This window comes from Rhinolophus sinicus, chromosome 13 (genome assembly GCF_057876585.1).
Source record: "Rhinolophus sinicus isolate RSI-liver-muscle chromosome 13, RSI-T2T, whole genome shotgun sequence".
Classification (NCBI taxonomy): Eukaryota; Metazoa; Chordata; class Mammalia; order Chiroptera; family Rhinolophidae; genus Rhinolophus; species Rhinolophus sinicus.
The window spans coordinates 14,614,132-14,636,610 of NC_142513.1; the positions used below are offsets into that span (position 1 = coordinate 14,614,132).

Sequence of the window (22,479 nt, forward strand, 5' to 3'; positions counted from 1 at the left end):
AAAGAGCTTCCAACATGCTTTGGCTGAACAATCTCTTCCATAAAATCATGTTTATTCATTCAACAAATATTTGTGGAATACCCACGGAATTGCCAGGCACTGATCAATGGACAAACAAAACTCCTTGCCCACGTGGAGCTTTTTCATGGAGTAGGTAGCAAATAACATATAGAAGAAAAGTAAGTAGTATAGATGTTATGTAATGGCCAAGAGAGCTAAGGAGAAAGTAGACAAACCAGAGAAAGAGGATATAAAGTGTCAGTCGGGAAGGAGCAGGAGAATTTGTTTTTCAAACAGAGACCCTCAAGGGCTCCCCCATTGAAAGGTCCCATACACAAGACCAGGGGTCTACACACTTTTTCTGTAAGGAAACAGTAGTAAATATTTTGGGCTTTTCAGGCTCATATGGTCTCTGTTGCACCTACTCAACTCTGACATAACACAAAAGCATCCGTAAACAATGCACATGAATGAGCATGGGTGTGTTCCCATAAAATTTGTCTTAAACAATCAGACAGTGGGCCAGACACGTGCTGAGGGCCAATCCCTGCCCTAGACTTTTGAGATAGAGAGAGGATGGGGTTCCAGATTCATCCCGTTTTATTGAGCTCCTGCTGTAAGCTGCACCTTATGCGTTCCATTGCAGACACAAAGGTGAATGAAGTGTATCTGAACCAGCCTAGAAAGAGGAGGAAGTCGAAAAGAATTACCTGTTGGTAGCTCCCTACGTCGGCTCCTCTAAAGCTTGCAAGCCCTGTGAGATACAGGCTGTTGTGTTGAGTTTATTTAGATGTTAAGACTGAGGTTTGAGGACGTGTTTACATCCCACAGCCAGGCTGTGGCAGGGCCAGGGTATGAACCCAGGGCCATATACTCCCAAGTCCTACTCATGCTGTTCACCAAACCCTGGTCTTCAGGGGGTGGGGGGACTCCTGCCTGGGCCATGTGCTTGGTGAGCCCTTGGCCGGTGTGCAGGGGAGCCAGGATTCAAATGCAAGTCTGTAGAGCTTCCGTTTTGTGCACCTTTCTAGGGACAGGAAGTGGTCGTGATTCCTGGCCAGCAAGGAGGCCCTTGGGATAATCCGGTCGTTGCTGTCCTGGGAATTTGCCACATGGTCAGAGTCGCAAGCAATGGGCTACTAGATCAGAGGTAGCCAAGGGGTTAGAGTGAGGGGTGACCAAAGAGTGCCAATGACCAGAATAAAAAGAGCTATAGATAGAAGGATCTGGGGACCCAAGGACACAGGTTTGTCTAGAATAGGGTCCTTCATTGTCCAGTACATACACACACACACGCAATGAGAATAATGTGGCTTTGGTGTCAGGCCTAGACGACAATTCTAGGTCTGCCTCTCCCATCAGATTGTTCTGACCTTGGACAATCAAGGAACCACTCTGAGCCTCAGTTTCTTCAGTTGCAAAATAGTGATACCACTAGTGACTTTCCAGCATTTTCATGAGGGGTGATGACAGCGTGTATATGCAGCGTGGCTGACAGAAAGTCGGTATGTTACAAACAATAACGGTTACCTAGTCCTTACATTCTGAGCTGACAGCAATGCTCCTCTAGAATTCTTGTTTGGCCTTTTTATAGTAAAGCAGCACCAACAAATTCTGTGTCTGCGTTTTAAAAGGATATTAAGCGTTGACATGTGTTCACAGGTTAATTTACCTCAAGGTGTGTGATGGGCACAGTAATTGTTTCAAACAGAGACATTTGAGTGCAGCCATTCTTCTGAAAGCACTGAGATGCTTACCAAGCATTCTGGCAGAGAGAGCGCTTAACTGTTTCACTTAGCCTTGGATGAATGCCTGTGCGAGTGTCACAGAGCTGGAAAACAGTGATATGAGCTGCTGCCTGTCTGCAGATACTCTGGGACTGTTAGGCTTCCCCCCACATTCGCCCTCTCTCCCCGTTCTAGCATATTCAAATCCTGCATCTATTCTCCAAGGTTCAGATCAAATACTGGCTCCTACAGGAAGTCTTCCCTGATTGTCTCCACCTGCAGGAATGGCCTTTTCTCCCAACTCTCACTGCAGTTACTTTGTTATCATAGGCAGGACCATGTGTGTCTTAAGGATGTTTCTAGTTCATTGGGGTGTTCCCCAGGGTCTCCCTAACATGCACCATGAGCTCCTAGTAAATGTGTGTGGAATGAATGAAAGAACAAGATGAAATTAAAAGATATAACGGCGAACATTAATAGGGAGATGAGCTGTTATTCAAAAGAAAACAAATAACAACGATTTTCCTTGCTTCTGTGGCTTTAAGGCAACCTTTGCTCCTGTTAGCATCAGTGACCTGGAAAAGCCACTCAACTTTTTCTGAGTCTCAGTTTCCTAATATGTAAACTGGCGGTTATAAAAAAAAAAAAAAAGAGTATATCTCACAGAGATCTTCCAAGGATTTAATGAGATAATGTTTGGAAACTGCCTAGAACATAGTAGGTCCTCAACAAAAGTAAGAAACTGCCCCCTTTTCTCAAATGCACACACCTTTTTGCATCACAGGCTGTTGCAAATCGAATATCATTGCCTCAGTACATTTAAAGAAGAATTTAAAATGATTACGTTGCGAGAAACTCAAAAAGCATTTTATGTAATTTATCAGTCACTTCAAATAAAAATGAAGAAAAAACAGGAATAGAAGGAAACCTTTTCAAAATGATAAGTATCAATTACCAGAAGTTAACAGCAAACACGTTGACAGGTGACAATCTAAGGCACAACCATTAAGGCACGTCAGAGATGGCTGCCATACGACTGCCATTCAGCCAAGCGGAAGACCTGAGTGAGAATTCTGATTCCCGGGCCCCACCCCCAGATCTGCCCGGTTCCTTTGAAAGTGTGGCCTGGGAATCTGCATTCTAACATACATCTCAGATGATTATTTTGCATGCTGACTTTGAGAACAACTTGTCTCCTGACATCCTCGCATCACCGCGATATAACTGTCCCTTTCTCAGGGTTGCACCCTGGCACCTGCAGTGCCCTCTTTCTGGCTTGCCTATGTACCTTCTGTGCCTGGAACATTCCAGTATCTGTAAAAAGGTAAAATTGGTATTCTCTTATGTAGGTGGTCCTCCCCAACTCCCACAGACCATATCCTTAGTCCCCGGGTGCATGTTTTTGGTGTTGCCGTCACCTTTCATGCATTCACCGATTGACTCATTCGCTCATGAACCGTTCTCAGGTTATACTGCCCTTGGTGTGTTTGCCCAGCTCTCTCCATATCGACTAGGCCTGTAGATTCCTCATTCATCATTTCCCAATGACTAGCATGGAGCCCAGAACAAATCAGGCATCATAAGATTGTGCTGACTCTATGAGTGAATGCACACAGGTTGGTGTAGGTGTGAGGTTGATCTCCCCCAGCCCTCCACTTCGTTTCGGCTCCCATTGAGTTGTATTACTTCATTCTCTAGAAGTTAGTTCATATCCATTTTCATGTATTTTGGCACATGATGATGGCGGGCTTTCAGATCACCTATTTTGTAGTTTTATATTGGCTGTAGGTTTCTCAGTGTTGGACTTGCACGTCACAATTATAAATGTATAAAATTAATGAATACTGCTGCAACAAGATAGATATAAATGCACCGGGTACATCGTGTATACAGATTTGTACAGATTTGGAGAGGGACTGTGACTAAATGGATGCTTTATTGTTTACTCTATTGAATTAAAGTCTTAACCCATCAGTCATGAATACCAAACAGAGCAAATCTGTAAGCCAGAACCTGTCACCTTAATCAGGGAAAATACAAATGAGCCTTTCCCCTCCAAAGTTGGCAGAAGATGCGTATGCTTCAGTTTTAAGTTTATACCGTGTTTTAACACCAACCAGGTATTAAGGGTTTCTTGAGGCTTAGAAAGGTCTGTCTGTGATTCTAAGTGCCTCTATTCTGAAAAAGCATTTGAACTTTGTAAAGGAGATATAAAAGAGTGTGCGGATTTCTTTGCTGAAAGAGACGGGTGACCTACTGAAATGCGGTTGGAAAGAGAAGCTCCTGAGGAGGACATTGTGATGTACCACTCAGATCCCCCTTCGAGAATGAAGGTTACTCCCCCAGTTGCCAGAATTGCTGCTGGCAGACGATTCTTGGTTAACAGCCCCCTTCCGAACTACTCGTCCTTCAGAGCTGCCTCCCCCAAGGTCATCCAGTAGCTGGCCAACACAGGGGTGTAAAAGTCACCCCTGCTTCAGAGCTTCCCATGGGGTTGGCTCAAGCCATCACTGCAACTATATCACCATTCAGCTTCCCCTTCTGCCTACTCTTTCCCCTTCCCTTCCCTCCCCTTCCCTTTTCTTCCGGAAGCTCCTCCTAATTCATCGCCCCCATGTCAATCTCTGTCTTAGAGTCCACTTCTCAGGGGATGCAACGTATGACACTCCCATTAGCTTTTCTTCAATTTGGCCACGGGAGACACGTGGATGTGAGCACGTGGTATGGCTCTCCCCGTACATCAGTGCCTGTGGATACTTTGTATCCCAGCTAATTGGAGTTGCTACTTTGTTGCCCACTGATGAAAAGTAAACTTTAAAATGTCCTTCCTTGGGCAGTCATTCCTTCATAGGCATTTGTTTCTCAGCCATGCCCCTGCTGGGCACCAGGGCTGTACACACCTTCACTCAGAGCTCCTGCCTGGGGGAGCTTATGGGGTCATCACAGGAGAGACTGTAGGAAGATCTTTTTGCTGAACCAGCCAGAGGAGAGAACCAGGTTTCCAAGTGCCCAGCCACGGTGCCCTGTAGCAGTGTGTGCCCAGGGTAAGAACGGGTTTAATTCCGAAGGCACTGGCCTTCAGCAAGCAGCCCCAAAGTGGGAATGACTCTTGCAGCTAGGGGTGTAGCAAAGACAGGATTCTGAAGTACACCAATTGGAAAATGCCTTTCTAAGTGTTTCAGCATAGTGCTTTTAATGGAAGGGAGTGCTTTAGTTAAGTTCCACAATGATGAGATTATCCTGATTGCATCTTGTTTGTATGTACTGTTTTATCTCTTCCAAAGTGTTTCCCCACCTATTACCTAGTTGTCTAGTTGGGCTTGGAGATATTTAAGAAGATATTATTCCATAGATGACTGGGATAGGAAAGAACTCTGGGCATTCTGGCCCTACAGTTTTCCTTAAGTCACTTCACTCCATCTCCATTTCAGTTTCTCATCTGTAAAATGGGGGTAATAACAGTACATTTCAGAAGAGAATGACAGTCTTTCTTACATGAGTATTTACTGAGCAATCCCTTTGTGCTAAGCCCTGGGCTAGGTATTAAGAATTTAGAAAGAAATACCCTTCTTTCAAGGAGCTCATAGCTTACAAGGCAATTTGGACGTGTTACCAAACAGTTATCAAGTCATGTTATGAATACATGAAAGAGAAACAGGGATGATGTGACAAAATAACACCGTGGACTAAAGGGCCTGATAGGGTGCTGGGTATGGGGCAGATGCAAGATGTTTCCCTAAAGAAATGACACATTCACCCTCTTTTCCTTGTGGCTTCACTATTTAAAATTCTCTCTCTCTCTCTCTCTCTCTCTCTCTCTCTCTCTCTCTCTCTCTCTCTCTCTCTCTCTTTCTCTTTCTCTCTCTTTCTCTCGGCTCTGAATCCCAGTTTCACTACCTAATAGCTATGCATCCTAACCTCTCTGGGTTTCAATTTCCAATCTGAAAAAAGGGAATGATTGTGCTCAATTCATGGGATTATCTTAAGACATTAAATCAAAGATTGTATGTGCCAAGGGAATTGTCATTCATTGAACGGTAGAGCTGAGCTAGAACGCAGCAACGTTGGGTGTGTCAGGGGAGGCGGGGTGATAGAAGCTGTGACTACCAAACTAAGTTACATGGAAGGAGAATTTGTCCAACAGAATGAAGGAGGACAATCGAGATGATGGTTCTTCGACTTGACACATTTTCTTCTCTGGACCAATCGCGTAGGACACCCCTCCTCCTGGCATCTACCCCTACTGAGATCAAGTGGAGGGACCAGAGTTAATAACTGATTCTGGCCAGAAGTAGACAATGTCATTTTAACACAAGAAGACTTTGTAGACCAGTGGGTAGAAAAAAGACTGGGGTCGAAGGTGTAAGGACTACCGTGGTTACCTCTAAATACAGGGGATGGGAGATAGGCTCGTCTTTTGTGACACAGCTACCAAATCCTGCCTTAAAAGAGGAATTGGTCTCAGAATGCAGAACAGTCCCATTGAGAATGTCGCTTCCCTCCTGGGAACAGAGCTCAGAGGAGTTAGTGTATGGTTTGGGGAGGGTGGCCAAACAAAGAGGGGATCACAAGCCACAACCTATCAAGCAAGACTGGAGAACTGATTTAATTGGTCCCCAAATGATGCGTAGACATTTTACGGTTTCCAGGTTGTTCTACTCTGAAACCATGGTTGAGAACCACCCATCTGAGAGAGCTCGAGAAGCCAGGGTCATGCAATCCAATCATTTGGAAGTTTAATAAGGGTCTCGGTCTGGCCACTTAACCTGGAAACTCAGTCGAGAATTTGGTCCCCCAGGACCATCCAATAGACGTGGCTTTGGTTGTGTTGATGGAACCTGAGTTTGTAGGGCAGAGTCTAGAGAAGAGAGAATGCTATCTGATGGCACCATTTCCTTCTTTTAAATATTGAAGGAGACAATCTTTACGCTGTTTATAAATGTGTATGTACCATTTAATGCATAGCAAAAGTGCCCCAGGCTCATGTCTACATAGTATTTAATTTCTCACAATCACTCCCTCTCGTGGTGTTGGTGCACCATGGGGAGTAAAGACCCCTCAGCCGTGATCAGTCCTCTGAGAAATACTTGTACATAAGCACTGTCTTCATCAATGAGACCTCAAGAAGCCAACACTTCCATTTATGAACTCTCCCTTTTAGCAGAATAAAAGAGCATTAGCTGAGCCTCTTTCTGGAGTACCTTTTCATTCCAATGAGTTTGAACCACCGTGCAGAATATCCTAAGAGGGTGGAACTTTGGGTACGTTACAATCACCCATGTTTTTTAAGTGGAAGAACTGCAAGATCAGTGCAATTGATACCCCGCATTGAATGGGAGATTTTGTTTTTTGTAAAGAGTGAAAATATGGTTTTGTTAAGGTTATAAACCACGTTGGCCCTCAAGACTAAGGAAGCCTGGTTTTGTTTTGGAAAACAGCTAGCGACACTACTTTTTTAGAAATGGAGAAAAGCTAAGATCGTCTATATTTTACCTTATTCTTTCTTCCCTGTGTTATTTATGATTTGGACATCTACTGCCAAGGAGACAACTTCTGGTGGAAAATCTAAGCTCCGATAGGGTCGATATGGCATTTTATACTATGCCATTTTATACTATTCTGTCTTATCTTTGCTTTGCACAGCAAAACTACCCTGAAAATGTGGGATCTAAGGTTTTTCCAGAAGATCCATGGCTGAGCCTGAGTGTGTGCCCCCTTTATAACTGTGCAGGGGTTTTCCAGCCTCCTAGGCTGGGAGCAATTTGCTCAATAAATTATACTTTTGTCATCTCATCTCCCACTCCTTACTGGTATTAAACTCTGATTTCCCCTTAGCTCTGAATAGTGAGGAAAATAATACTCAATACCTGGAAGCAGTATGTCCTGTAATAAAAAGAGCAGGGCCTACTGCATTTGGGTTTGAATCCTGGACTCCGCCATTTTTTAACCTAACTTCTCCAAGCCTCTGTTTCCTCATCTGTAAAAAAGGGACAGTCATACTAAATTTGGATGGTTGCTCTGGGGATTTTCCAGGATTTCATAAAATAGTGCAATGCGTGGATAACACCTGGTTCTATGTCTGGTGCACAGTAGGTGCTCGGTACATGGTAGCTACTATTATGGTTTATATTTTATTTTGCAAAGTGCTTTCAGACAGATAGCTCATGAAATCTTCAAGTCGCTCCAGTGAGGAAGTATTTCAATGTAAGGAAGTGAAGGCTCACCAAACTGACCAGGGGCACAGGCTACATGAAAAACTGGAACAGAGTTGCCCGTTACTGGTGCTGTGATCTTATCATGGGTTGGGAAGTGGATGTGACAAGGATTCTGAGGGAAGCTGCTTTACAAGGTAGCAAGACTGACAAGAATGACAGCCTCTGAGACCACGTAGAATATGCGATGAAGAAGGTTCAAAGTAGGTCCCTGCCTGAAAGTTTATAACCATTGCTCCAAATTGTAATGGGGGTGGGCGGGTGGGAGACCTGTACCAACACTTTATTCCTTTAAATACACCTACTGCATAGATAGGATAAGACTCAAACAGGAACAAAGATCTTTTTACAATTATATGAAATTTTATAATATCCATTGGAGTCATAAGGACAAAGATTAAAGAAAGGATAGGGTTGGCATTGTTCTTTAAAACAGGCCTCTTGAGTCCCACTTTTAATTGTATAAAGTAACTCTTCTCCCTTAACATATTTGGTTTATGATGTCTTATAAATAGCGTTGTGCCGTGGAGGGGATTGCGTTCCAATTCAGCGATACCAGACACAGAGAAATAACTGTTAGGAAATGTACCCAGATGATTGTGCTATTTAACATGACAACAGGTGTAAGCGTTCATTTTCTGGACAGTTGAGGTTTGGAGCACTCCCCCATCCCCCAACTTCTCTTTTTAAAAATAAGCATACAGTGGCATTTTAGAGCCAGCTTGCAAGAAACCCTGCCAGGTTTTGATTGTGCGCGCATTGACTCTGTAGATCAATTTGGCGAGAATCGACATTAATATTGAGTCCTCTGGCCTCGAAACGTGCTGCGTCTCTTCATTTGCATGGGTCTGCTTTGATTTCTCTCCTTGCCCCCTTAGAGTTTTCTGCATGCAGTTCCCAGGCATGTTTTGGGGGATTTATACCTGGATGTTTCATTGTCTTCATGCTCTTTTAAATGGTGCTTTTTTCATATGTTAAATGTCCATTGTTAATATTGATTGATATTGATTTTTGTGTATTAAAATATAAACAAATGTACATGGAACGGAAAAAAAATAATGCAAGAAAAGAGAGGTCTCACTGGAGAAATAGTAACTGACTTTGAAAGATGGATTCGGTTGACTACCCCAGGCCAGGTTAACAAAATGCCTAAGAAGGACTCAAAAATGTTAGTTCCCACATGTCTTGCCTTCTTATATTCTGCGGTGCTCTACAAGCCAGGCTGTGTTCCAAGAGTGGAGGTTATGGAACTTCGAACTGTGTGGTAGTGAAGATGTTAGACTCGCTTTGAGGCGGGCCTGGGTTTGGATTTTGGCTCTCTCATGGGCTAGCTGTGCACTCTCTCCCTTAGCTGTCACCCTTTCTAGTCTTCAGGGTCCTACGCTGTAAAGTGGGGATGATGCAAGATAAGGTTAGAATGACCCGAGCCCAATGCCTGGCACCTAGCAAATGAGAGTCAGCTATCCTTGTTGTTGCTTGTGTTATTGTGTTTAAATGACAAGGAGGAAAATATAAGGGAAACATAAAGAAGGATTTTCTAACAATACTTGTCTAACAATAGAACAAGGTGAATGTGAGGTAGGGAGCCTCCCATCACAGGAGAATGGACCACCCCTGATCTAGGACGCCAGGGGGGCAGTCAGGCTTCCCTGAAAGATGCCCCCAGTGTTGAGAATTTCCTCCCATAGCATTAGAAGCAAGTGATAGCCATGCCAAGTCTCCCCGCTCACCTAAGACACTTGACCCACAAACATAAAGAACTTGAAGCAGTCGACAGAAATGGTATCCGTGAAAAAACAAACACAGACCAGACTTATCTTTCTATCAGCTGCAGTTTATGATGGCACATTAAATTCAATTGCTTTCTTTAGGAGGCTGGTGTTGAGACCCGTCATCTCTAGCCCCGTGCCATCCATTCGAGCTTTCCCCAGGAGTGCAGACAGACCGGCCGCCTTCCGAGCGTACACTAATTAATTTATCTCATGCTTGTGATTTTACGGCACTTAAGTGCTGGAGCATTTCTGTTTATTCTTCTCCCTGCAAAGCACCTCATGTTACAGAAAGATCATGAATCTCCATTGCAAACGCTGTCTGTCTTGGGCTAGGGAACAGACCGCCAGCTACCTGTTGTCTCGCCGGCACTGTCTCTTACAGCCAAAGTAACACATCCATTAATTTATCCTTAATGACATTTTGACATTCCAATCAGTTCATCAGATGTTCCTTATGCAACACTTCTCCCACACGGCAGGGCCAGGGCGCCAGGCCACTCTTGATGCATAATGCATGAGACCAGTGCGCCGCTGAGTAGCCTCTGACAGACAGACACATCTGCTACTCACAGACACCATGTTTCTAACAGCCCCGGCTCCCCAGTGATCCACACCAATGCCTTCCTAGACAGTTTGCTCTGCACTTCCAGCTTCCTGTGCTTGGGAGAAGCTGGTCAGTGCAAGAGGAGGTGTCCTGGTTCAAAACTATACCTGCAACAGTGTTATTTGGGGGTAAAAGAAGAATGCATTGAACCCCACCATACTCAAAGGATTTTAAAGAAGCTTTCATTGGATAAAGAAGATGTGGTACATAGAGACAGTGGAATACTACTCAGCCATAAGAAGAGATGAAACACTGCCATTTACAACAGCATGAATGGATCTTGAGATTATTATGCTAAGTGAAATAGGTTAGGCAGAAAAAGTCAAGAACCATTTGATTTCTTTGTTTTAATTAAAGTGTATTGGGGTGACAATTGTTAGTAAAGTCACATAGGTTTCAGGTGTACAATTCTGTATTACATCATCTATATATCACATTGTGTGTTCACCACCCAGAGTCAGTTCTCCTTCCATCACCATATATTTGATTCCTTTTACCCTCATCTACCATCTTCCTCCCCCTTACTAACCCCCCTCTGCTAACCACTAAATTATTGTCTATGTATGTCTGTTTTTGTTTCTTCATTTGTTTGTCTTGTTCCTTTGTTGTTTTCGGCTTTATATCCCACATGTCAGTGAAGTCATATGGTTCTCGACTTTTGCTATCTGACTTATTTCACTTACCATAATAATCTCAAGATCCATCCATGTTGTTGCAAATGGCACTATTTTGTCTTTTCTTATGGCAGAATAGTATTCCATTGTGTATATATACCACAACTTCTTTATCCATTCATCTACCAAAGCACACTGGTTGTTTCCATGTCTTGGCCTCATAAAAAAAGCTGCAATGAACATTGGAGCACATATGTCTTTATGGATAAATGTTTTCAGATTTTTTGGGTAGATACCCAGGAGAGGGATTGCTGGATCTTATGGTAATTCTATTCGTAATTTTTTTGAGGAACCTCCACACTGCCTTTCATAGCCGCTGCACCAATCTGCATTCCCACCAACAGTGTATGAGGGTTCCTTTTGCTCCACAGCCTCTCCAACACTTGTTACTATTTGTTTTGTTGATTTGATTTCACTCATGTGTGAGACTTAAAGCTGAAAGCAACAAATGAACAAGACGAACAAACACTCATAGACACAGACAACAGTAACTAGTTACCAGAGGGGAAGGAGGATTGGAGGGGAGGTAGAAAACAGTGGAAAATATATGGTGACAGAAGATTTGACTTGGGGTGGTGGACACACATTGCAATGTACAGATGGAATTGTATGCTTGAACCCTATATAATTGTATTAACTGATGTCACCCCAATAAATTTGATAAAATTAAAAATAGTAAAGAAGCTTTAATTCCGCTGATTCAGGTAGAAGAAGTACCAATGATTAACCTAATATTTTGAATTTCATTCCTCTGCTACTACTTAAAAATAATGATTGCAAAGACATTCTGATAACAATAGCTATGAAAGAAGAAAACTATCCTTAATACCTTCAATCTAACACCTCAGCATAGATATACTTTCTCATAGTGGTAATCACAATGTAGACACAATTTTATTTGTTAAGGTTGTTGTTTTTTTTTAAGTTACTGTAATCCAGTTAGCATTTTTCCATGTTGTTACATAGTTTTCATTTTTACTGGCACTCCATCATTTTAATAGCTGCGTAATATTCTATCCAGGGGATGCACTATAATTTACTGAACTGGTCCCCTATTGTTAGACATTTATGAGGCTGTAAGTGATCATTTGCTCTTCAAGAAAAGGAGCAGAGCAGGCTGAGGGAGAGAGCAGGGCTCTGCAGGCTGAGGATCAGGGCTCAAATCCCACCTGGTCCCTTTACCTGTTTTATGAATTTAAGATTAAAGTTTCTGGGCCTGGGAGCCCTCATCTATAAAACAGAAGAAATTGTCACCACCTTATAGTGTTGCTGTAGGATTACAGATGTTTTCAAGGTCCCAAGCATATGGTAGTATCAATTAAATGTTAATGATTCATTCATATGTAGAAACCAGTGGTTCTCCACCAGGGACAGTTCTGTCCCCAACTCCCACCCGGGCACATTAGGCAATGTCCAGAGACATTTGTTATCGTCACAGCGGGGAGTGGGGGTAGCTACTAGCACCTGGGGGTGCAAGTCAAGGATGTCATAGACATGGAGACATGCTCACGATTGCGCACCTGGTTTGAACCAGGCTAGTCTGGGGGCCAGAGTCCATTGTATTTCCACAGCACCAAGAACAGAGAGCTCTTTGCTTAGCCCAGAGGTTCAGAGCTCAATGACCTAAGAGCATTCGGGGCAGTTCCCACTGTCTGAACCGTAGATTCTGTCCTCCCTTTCCTATGAGGCATTTTCTCCCTCCTCATTGACTGTTATTTAACAAACACTTACAGGGAGCTCACTTGGTAGGTGACAGATCCCGTTGTAAGAACTTTACTATTTATAAATCAGTGTCTACTGCAGATGGTTGTGAGAATTCACTGTGATTATTCCTATTTCACAGATGAGGAAACTGAGTTACAAAGAGGCTAAGTAATTGGCCACATAGCTAGCAAATGGTAGAAGCAGGATTCGCACCCAGGCAGTCTGGCTCCAGAGCCCATGCTGTTCCCACTAGGTTCTGCCTCAGGATCCAAAGGGTGGTGTGGTCACATGCCCAGAGGGAGGAGGGCCCTGCATCTGTCTGAGGCGTTCTGCTGTGCTGGTTCCCCTGCCAGCCTCAGAGGATGGTCAGACTGGGTCTGTCTCCATCCTTAGAAAAAAGAGCGTGATACATAGGAGAGCCCATCCGGGCAAGGAAGAGAGAGAGGCAGCCACAGGCAGAAGAGAGAAAGACAGACAGACAGAAAGAGGCCCAGACATGGAGAGCACGGTGGCAGAGACATGGATGTGATGGAGGCAGTGGTTGAGGTCCCTTGGCTTTTCAAATCGTAGTAAGAGCTGCTGCTGTTGCTCCTATAACCTTGCCATTCTGGTGGAAGCACAGAGACGCTCCAAGAGTCATGGGGGTAAGAAAGGAAGGGCCCACCAATATGTTCCAGAATCGGTGCCCAGGAGAGGTAACGAGGCAGGCAGGACGTGCATTGGCTAAAGGATGTGAGTGGGTGTGAGCGTGAGCTTGCGGGCGGCGTGTGTCTATGCACGTGTGTGCACGTGTGTGTAAGCATGTGTTTGCCTGGAGAAGAAGGGAGCCAGTGGAGACAGGGGTAGGTATGTGTGGGTCCTTGGCTGAACTTGACATAAGGAATCTTAGAGAACTCTAAGGAATCTTAGAGAACATTCAGAAGCCTGACTGCCTGAGTTGGAATCCCAGCTCTACCTCTTAAAGCCTGGGTGACTTTGGATGAATTGTTTCAACTCTCGCCTCCTCACTCTTTGATCTCATGGAGTTGAGATTTCATTTCACTCTTATAGAGTTATTAGGAGAATTAAAGAAGTTATTACACCGTGTTTACAAAAGCCTTGGGTAGAGCCCGGCATGAAATAGCGCTCTATAAATGTTTACTAAATAGATGAAATAAATTTAGGATTGACTGTTTCGTGGTCATATTGGTTTCCTACGGCTGCCGCCACAAAGCTCCACAAGCTAGATGGCTTAAAACAACCAAGTTTATTCTCTCAAGTTCTGGAGGGTAGATATCTGAAATCAAGGTGTCAGCAGGGACAGACTCCTTCTGAGACTCTGGGTAGAATCCTTCCTGGCCTCTTCATACGAGTAGTTTCTGGTGGTGGTTATAGCTGCTTGGCATTCCTCCGCTTGCAGCTGCTTCACGCCAATCTCTGCCTTTGTCATCACACAGACTTCTCCCTGTGTGTCTCTATCCAAATTACCCTCTTCTTATATTGGGTTAGGACCCACTCTGATTACCTCAGCTTAACTAGATTACATCTGTAAAGACCCTATTTCCCAATAATGCCACATTCACATTCACAGAGGTTAGGACACATCTTTTAGGAGGACACAGTTCAGCCCGTAGCAGTCATTGAAAATGCATCAGTTCTTGCCGTGGCAAGATGCCAGTTTCCCCCTGTGATGAAATCAATACCCAGAGAGGTGAAAGGGTGTGTCCATGGTAATTCTGTGAATTATTTGGAGACCTGAGGCTGGCACCCAGACATCCTACCTCCTGGTCCTTCATTCACTCATAAAACATGGTGGGGACTCCACTGTTCAGACCAGCTGAAGGGCGGGTTCTCAACATGAGGCTCCTCAAACCTGAGCAGGAATTAGAATTGCCTGGAGGGCTTCGTAATCACCTGGGGTTTATGACTCAGTAGGTCAGGGGCAGGCCCAGAGGAATTGCATTTCTAACCCCTTCCCAGGGGAAGCTAATGCTGCTGGTTCAGAGACCACACTTTGCAGAGCACGGTTTTGCATTGGTGGCGCTCCAGCTTGGTGCACATTATACTCACCAGGAGAGCTTCTAAAACCCCAGGTGCCCGGGCCGCACACCCGACCAATTAAATCCGAATCTCATCAGTAATTTCAAAGGTCCCCATATGACTTGTGCAGCCGAGGTTGAGAAACACGCTCTAATACATCGAGGAATGCTTTTAGAGAAAAGGCATTCTTCAGCGCATCTGCTTCCGAGGATTCGTGTGTGACACATAATGAGGTCATCTCAGCTCACATGGCTGTGTCCTGTGTTTAAACGGTGGTCATACCAGAGAGCATTTACTGCGTGCCTACTATGCAGCACGCACTGGGAACAATGCGTGGCTAGCCACTTACCATTGGATCTTCACAGCCATCTCCCAGGGGGCATGGCTGGTACCTGTGTTTGCCAGGAGGAAACTGACATGCAGAGGGAGTAACTTGCAAGAGCTCACACAGCTAGTCTGCGATGGAGCCAGGTTTCCGTGCCAGGCTGTCTGGCACCAAAGCCAGTGTGTTAAGTGCTATGCCACCCTGCCTCCTGACATACGAGAATGTGGTGTGTTCTCCTAATAAACCCTGCACATGTCCACATACACTTTGACCCTATTGACTGATGTGGTGTTGCCCCACCACAGCCTCATTGACAGTAATTCTGCATTAGTGGGGTTCAGATTAGTGAGGTTTCACTGCCTTCATCAGGGATGAGAATCATGTGTCCGATGGACTGAATTTGCACTTCTGATTTTATCCCAATAAGAGAGGTGGAGGAAACTTGGATCAGGAGTCCTGAGCTGGCAGGCAGAAAGCTGGGCTGGGGCCTGTGGCTTCCACTAATGTGTTGTGTGCCTGGGCTCAGCCCTTCCTCTGTCCAGGCCTCCGTTTCTTCTTCTGTACAATGAGAGGATGGCGCAGTCCCCTTCCATTTCCGGTGTGTGATCCAGTCATGGCAGCACAGTCGCATCCTAGCTTGAAGAGTATAATACTAGCTTTTAACAGGAGTAGAGGCTCAGCTGAGTGTTTTCTTGTGCATTTCCTATGGGCTGACATATTTATCTGGCTCCAGGATTCCCATCGTCATGTGGTCCCAGGACAGTCTGTGTGGAGATGCAAACAGAGGATGAGTCAGGGAAGGAGCCCTCTGGTGGGGGCGGGGGAGGGGGAGAATGCCTGATCAGTGCCTTCCCGGGAGAGTGGGCATGGCTCTTCACATCCAGGGAAGAGCCCTAGGTGGAACCCCCAAGACTCTCCCCCAATGGGCTGAGGCCTCCTTTTCTCAGCCCAGAATATTCAAAGGTTTTGCAGAATCCACATGCTGGAATCCCCTACCACCTCCTTTCCAGGTGGTTTCTCAGTCTCTGCTTGAACTCCTCCAATGAGGGGGAGCTCTTTACTTCCAAAAACCTATACAGGGCAGGGGTCATGTCTGGCTCTTCACATCACAGCCTCCTTCCTTCTAGCAGCCATCGGTACAAAGCAGGTGCTCATTAAATATTTTCCAACAACTTAATGAGCAAAGAGAAAGAAACTAATAAGATTGAGGGGGAGACAAAGACTTCTAAGGATAGGGGGCATTTGAGTTGGGCCTTAAAAGGTGAAGAGAAGGTTTCCACAGGAGAAAAAAAAACGAGACGTGCAATTCAGGCGTTAGGCACTTCCAAAAGAGACCCATGGGGTTTTACTTTGCTAAAAATGTCTTCCTTTTGTCAAGCCGACCTGGTACTAATTCTGGCCCCTGGGACCACACAGAGCCGGACATCGGATGTGGGGCGAGAGCATTCCTGGATATTCCCTCTGCCTGAGAAATACCCCTGTTTGTCTCAGACACTCCTCTCCTGGCATGATTTCAGGAACCTCCACTGCCCTGCAGTCAGCCTCTCCCTCGAGCCAGTCCACTTGCCACTCTCCCTTATAAAGACTGGTGCTCAGAATAAATCACAGGACTCACAGGCCATCATGGGCACTTCCCCTGCCACCTACCCTCGTTCAGCTAACAAGCAAAGGTCGGAGAAACCTCGGTGATCCATTAGAAGAAAGAATGCCAGCCAAGAGCTGCGGCCACATCACATGTCCCCACCTGTCAGAAGCAGTGTACTTCTGACTGCTATGTCTTAAAACATTCTTCAGCTCTAGAAATGAACCTGCAGAGGCACAGCTTTTTGCCAGCTTTTGGTACCCCCTGCTGGTGGAATTGTGTGACCCAATTGCAAGAATCTCAGAACAAGGAGAAAAAGAAAATTCCAAGTTTGTAGAGTCACAGGTATTTAAGTCTTGAAGGATCTGAGGATTCCATGTATTATGTGACTATTTTATGAGGGTTTTTTTTGTTTTGTTTTGTTTTAATTCTACAGCTATGGCTATTCTGTGGGCTCTGAGGGGGGGAAATCTCTGACTTTTCCATTCCATTAATTTTTCAAACATCCCAAGAGTTTTGTGACAACCACAGTAAGGAAATGCTAAGTTGTTAGCCAGAAATACTCGTAAGTATAAATAGTCCAGGTCACAAAATAATTTCATGCAGGTTTTTCTTCCTCTTTCCTTGGATGTGTCTTTCTTGAAAGTGGTTATAATTTGCAGTCAGAGCAGGAGGACAATCTTTTCTACACTCCAAACTGTAGAGTTTTAAATATAAATTTGTACAACGAATTTATTGAGCACCGGCTAGGTGCCAGACACTAAGCAAGAAATTGGAGTAGGTGCAAGAAGTCAAAAGCCCTTCATTCAAGAGGTTCTTGCCCTAGTGGGTGGGAGGGTTGAATCACTGCAATTGGACCAGTCAAGTGCTTAGTTGACATGGCAGTGAAGCCTTTCCTGGTCTCCTGACAGGGCGCAAACCAGCTATTAGCTCTCTCACAGCTCCACATATTTCTCCTTCTTGGCTTGTATCACCTTTGTGATTTTATATGTATTCTGCATTACATGAAGCTGTTTAGTGCCTATCTCTGCTATTAGTCTCTGTGTTCTGTGCAGATCAAGGTCATGTCTGGTTTTTGTCACTAGAATCTTCTTACACCTAGCAGACGTTGGTACATGTAGGTGCTCAATAAATATTTGTTCAATGGGTGAGTCAACCAAGAAGAGAAAACCCCAAATCTGTCTAGAGGACACCTCGAGAAGATGTGACATTGGAAGGCTACTGAGCCTTGAAGGATGAAGAGGGGGTGGCCAGTGGAGAAGAATGGAGGCATATTGAGGATTATATATTATTGAGGAATGGTAGCAGGCGGAAGGTGAGGTAGTTGGTGTTTCCTAAGAGGAGATACGTGTGGAAGATAAGGCTGAGTTGAAGCCTGGAGCCATAGTCTGATGGGTCTCATATGCCCTCCTCACAACTTTGGATTTCCCCGTCTCTGAAGAAAAAAGGGGGGAGGGACTCAATTAACCCTTATGGCTATAGGAATGAATATGATTTTTCTGTATTACTGAGAGGGTATTTCTTTTTTACATACGTACTTACATTTTGAATTCTGACAGAATATAAAGATAGATCCCCAAACCGTGGTTTTTTTGTTTGTTTTATTTTCCTCTATCCCCTCCATTCCCACTTTGCAGCTGTGTTTCCCTGTTGCTCAAACACCTGTCTATACACTTTTAAATTATCGTACAGCATCGTTTTCCCCATGAACCTGTTGTGTCAACCGTGGACTAAGCACTGGGAATATCATGTGTCAGTTTTGACAACTCAGTTAGTTGTCCAATGTTTAAATACATGTTTTGGAGAGGCTTGGTTTTTCATATTTTTAATGCAGGTATTCAGAGCTGCCCAGACATTCCTGTAAAATGCCATTTTTCATAAAGGCAGCGAGGCTTTTATTATTGTTATTATTATCCTTTTGGAAACCAATGATTTGTGCCAAAGACAACTCTCTCCATATTATTTTACCCTGAATGGAATGAGATTGGTTAGGAGTTCTGCCCCTGAGGAAATATCAGAGTCTCCAATACATACTCATGTACAGTTTTCAAGTTTACTCTCTTATCAGATTTCCTTTTATTTCCTGCTGGGGCCATGTGAGCAGAGCAGGAATGGAAGCAAAGGAGCTGCTGTGTATCTTTTCAAATTTATGATTAAGAAGGTCACATATACATTTTTAAACATTTTCCTTTTTGATAATAAATGAGGAATAAAACTTTGAAATGTCATCAGAATTACTCACTTTTCCTTCATTGACGTTCCTCCCTCCCTGTCTGATTGCCTGCTGCTGGTGAGAAAAGGCACCACTGATCCAAGGCTTCATGTCCTGTTGCTTTTCTGTTTGCCTGGAATAGTTTCACTAGTGGAACCATATGCTAGGGGCCAAAGCATTATAATCAAAAGATGCATTCCTATTCCTGGGTACCCTGCTTTCCCTGGGCCAATGGCGGGTGGGGGCGGGGGAGAATTCCACTTTCGGCTGCATTTGTGTTCACATCGTGGCCAATTGAGGGAGGTAAAGTCTCCTTCTTCTCTTCTCAGTGGGGATTTCCTGGATCCATATTCTCTCCATTCTTCTCCACTCTGCTCTCTCCTTCCACAGCTAGAGCTGTATGGACTCCACGTCTGGGTTCAGCTAAGGAGAGCCAGGTAGCGGATCGGGGGAGAGGAGAGGGTGTCATCAGGGCATTTATGCCTCTGGTTCCCTCCTTGTGAAGTCACCCAGCATTGGTTGGCTCCTTCAAGAGAAGGCCACTCCTGTGCACGTGGCCTCCTCTTCAGGGCTCTGCCTTGTTGGGTTCTGGGTACTACTTCCTCCACGTCCCTGCTGGATACACGGGTGGGAAACAGCTCTCTGGTCACCATAATCATACTTCGGGTTCCCTTACACCCTTCTCCCCTTTGTCAGTGGTCCTTTTATGCATGAATTCTTCTTAGATTATCCTCATTTGAATGTGCCATCTGCCATTCTTTTGTGCATTCTCCACCTAGATCAAGGGCCCCATGTGAAGGAAGGTACTATCCCACAATCAAACCAGAATTGATCCTAGATGAACTCCTCTAAAATACTTCGAAGTCTGGGTTCATCCTTTCATTTAATACCTATGACAGGGGGATCATTAGCTCCTGAAACTGCCTATTTCATGATCAAGTGCGCTCAACTTGGAAAATGATTTCCTACATGACACTGCAGTTGACCTTGCTGGGACATCTGTTCTTTCTGTGTTGAGACACCAAGATTGACTGTGAAGTCAAGTCCTGTGAAAAATGTAGCAAGAGACTTGGACAAATTTACCTTCAATATATTTAGTGTGCAACCCATAGCCTTTCATATCCTAGGAATATAGTAACTATATTTAGATGCGTAAATGTTGGGGAAACTCAGAGAGACCATGTTGGGTTTTCATACATATTTGAAGAACTGTCATATGCAAGAGGGGTTAGTCATATTTTTATATCTCTTATGGTGATCTAAGACAAATCAGTTGAAATTGAAGGGAAGTAGATTTCAAAGCCATATGAAGAAGGACTTTTTAACCCTTCAGCTCCCTGATGAGGGGTCAAACTCTCCATCACTTGATATAATCCAGGGATTGCATAGTGGGGCTGTGGGAGGAAGACTCAGGCATTGGAATATAGTTGGACCAGTAGTGATGACATGAAAACAGAGTAGCAGCTGCCACGAGTTGAGTGTTCGCTTTGTACCAGCCACTGTACTCTGTGTGCTTCATACGTTATCTCATTGAATCCTCACAACCCTAGGAGGTTGGTTCTGTTATTTGCCATCATATACAGAGGAAGAGTTCAGAGCTTAAAGAGGTTTAGGAATTTGCCCTGGGTCATGTAACCCACAGATGGTGGAGGTAGGATTTGAACCCAGATCTCCTGCTGCCACAACTGATGGCTTTCACCTCCAATGGACAGTACCCGAAGAACCTGGAGAATCTGATGGTCATGCACAGGCCCAGACCCTAAACCCAGGCCTCTGTGTTTTGTTTTGTTTTTATTTTTAGCTCTCCAAATAATTCTAATTTACACCAGCATTTGAAAACTACTGCTCTAAACTGGTATTATTATGAATGCCCACTGGTTCTGAGGGTCTATCATTCCTATGGGAATAGCTATGCCTCAAGTTCAACTTTAACTTTTCTCCTTTTGAGCTGCAGACTCACTAACTTCCACCCTCACCCACCACCCACCACCAGCCCTTACTTGAATCTACCATTGTTTGGTGGGTTATTTCATGAGCTCAGTTCCTGGGAAAGGCCAAATGCCTTTTAAATTTCATTCAGAGCCATGGGAACAGAAAGAGCAATCAGGCCTCTCATTTCCTTTGACAGGAGAGTGGGGGAAGCAGCATGCAAGTCTCGTTGATTTCCCGTTCTAAGCTCAACTAAAGAGCGCACCCATAGTTTGGGGTGAGGCAGGATGAGTCTCCTGTTTCTGAGTAAATGGAAGCCACTGATGGTTTCGGGAGGACTTGGGTTTATCCCACCTTGACATTGAAGTACCCACCTTGACTCTGTTTCTGGAGGCTGAGCCAGGTTTGGGGCTTGAGGATGACGGGTGGGGAAGGAGAACAAACTGATCTTCCCAATGTTTGAATGCAACTGGCACCATCTGACTGTGATTTTTCCCCTTGCACATGTCCCAAAGGAAGCTGGCCAAGAAGCAGAAGGAGACACAGAGTGGAGCCCAGAGGGAGATGAGACCCGTGGCCTCAGCGGACAAGCCCACCACCAAGCTCAGTGCCAGCCACAACGATGAAGGCTTCTCCTCCAGCTCTCAGGACGTTAACGGATTTAGTAAGTTGAACCTTGAGGAAGGGGCCATCTGTGGGCCAACTTTACCCTGGTACCTCTGCTGTGGAGCCCTCACAGTGGTCAGGTGCTGTAGCGTGTGGAGTTAGGATGCTTCCCCAGGATGGTCCAGGATGACGGTTCTCCCTGGCAAACCCTTGGGGCTATCCATCCCAAGGCGAAAAGGAGAATTGAAGAGTCTACCTTAAAGCAGATAGAAATGGGAGCAAGCCAGTTTAACTGCTTGTAGACATACATGGAGACAGGTGAAAACTAATAATAGTGAAAAAAGAGGAGGAGGACATGGTGATGCCCTTAAGGAGAAAAACATGCCATCTTGAATTGAGCGTCTTACAGTTTTCAAAACCATGTTTCACGTAAACCACGTAAGGTAGATGAGGCGTGGATTATTGCTGTCTCCTCTTTGAATGCTTAGGAAAGTGAGATTCAGTGAAACAACTTCTCCAAAGTCCCATGGCTGATGCGTAACCCATTCAGACCTGGAAGCCATGCCTCCCAAACCTCGGCCAGTTCTGAGCTGTAACCAGTGTTCTAAGTGACACTCAGTCAAGAACACCTGAGCCCTCCTGCAGAGTTAATGAAGGATCCCAAGCCAACAGAAGTGACTAAGATTTCAGGGTTGACCCTCATCCAAAGGACAACCACCCAACTGGTGACCTAAAGTTACCTTGGCAATCACACTCTAGAGAGCTGGCTGTTATTCTTATCTTTCTGTAAATTAGTTCTTTTCCTGGGTTTAATAGCTAGATTTCCCAGCCTCTACCCCACATTAGGGGATGCAGGAAATCTAAAGGAATGGGAGCAGGGACAAATGATCTTCACACGCTGCCAGTGGCAAATGGAAGAAACCGTATTTTATAAAAATCACTTTATTAGGATCAGTGTGGGATGATGGGGGTCTATGAGAGGATGAAGAAAGGAAGGAAACAAACACTTACTGACCACCTTGCTCCTCACCACAGCCAGTGTTCCTATTACTATTTTATAGATAAGGTACCCAAGCCACAGTGTGTTTGGCTGACCTTCCCAGAGTTCCACCT

The 22,479-nt window shown here is 44.7% G+C and overlaps 1 protein-coding gene across 18 annotated transcripts in view; it reads left to right on the plus strand.

Moving 5' to 3' along the window:
* The window catches only part of PTPRT (protein tyrosine phosphatase receptor type T), a 951,833-nt gene that overhangs the window by 809,468 nt on the left and 119,886 nt on the right, over positions 1 to 22,479 (plus strand). For 11 of the 18 annotated variants that reach the window (XM_074318304.2, XM_074318305.2, XM_074318309.2 and 8 more), the window contains one exon: positions 21,276 to 21,424. In XM_074318304.2, the coding sequence (XP_074174405.1) occupies positions 21,276 to 21,424 (149 nt within the window). Of the gene's footprint in view, positions 1 to 21,265; positions 21,425 to 22,479 lie in introns of all 18 variants that reach the window. The other 7 variants (XM_074318303.2, XM_074318302.2, XM_074318307.2 and 4 more) reach the window with 1 other exon arrangement.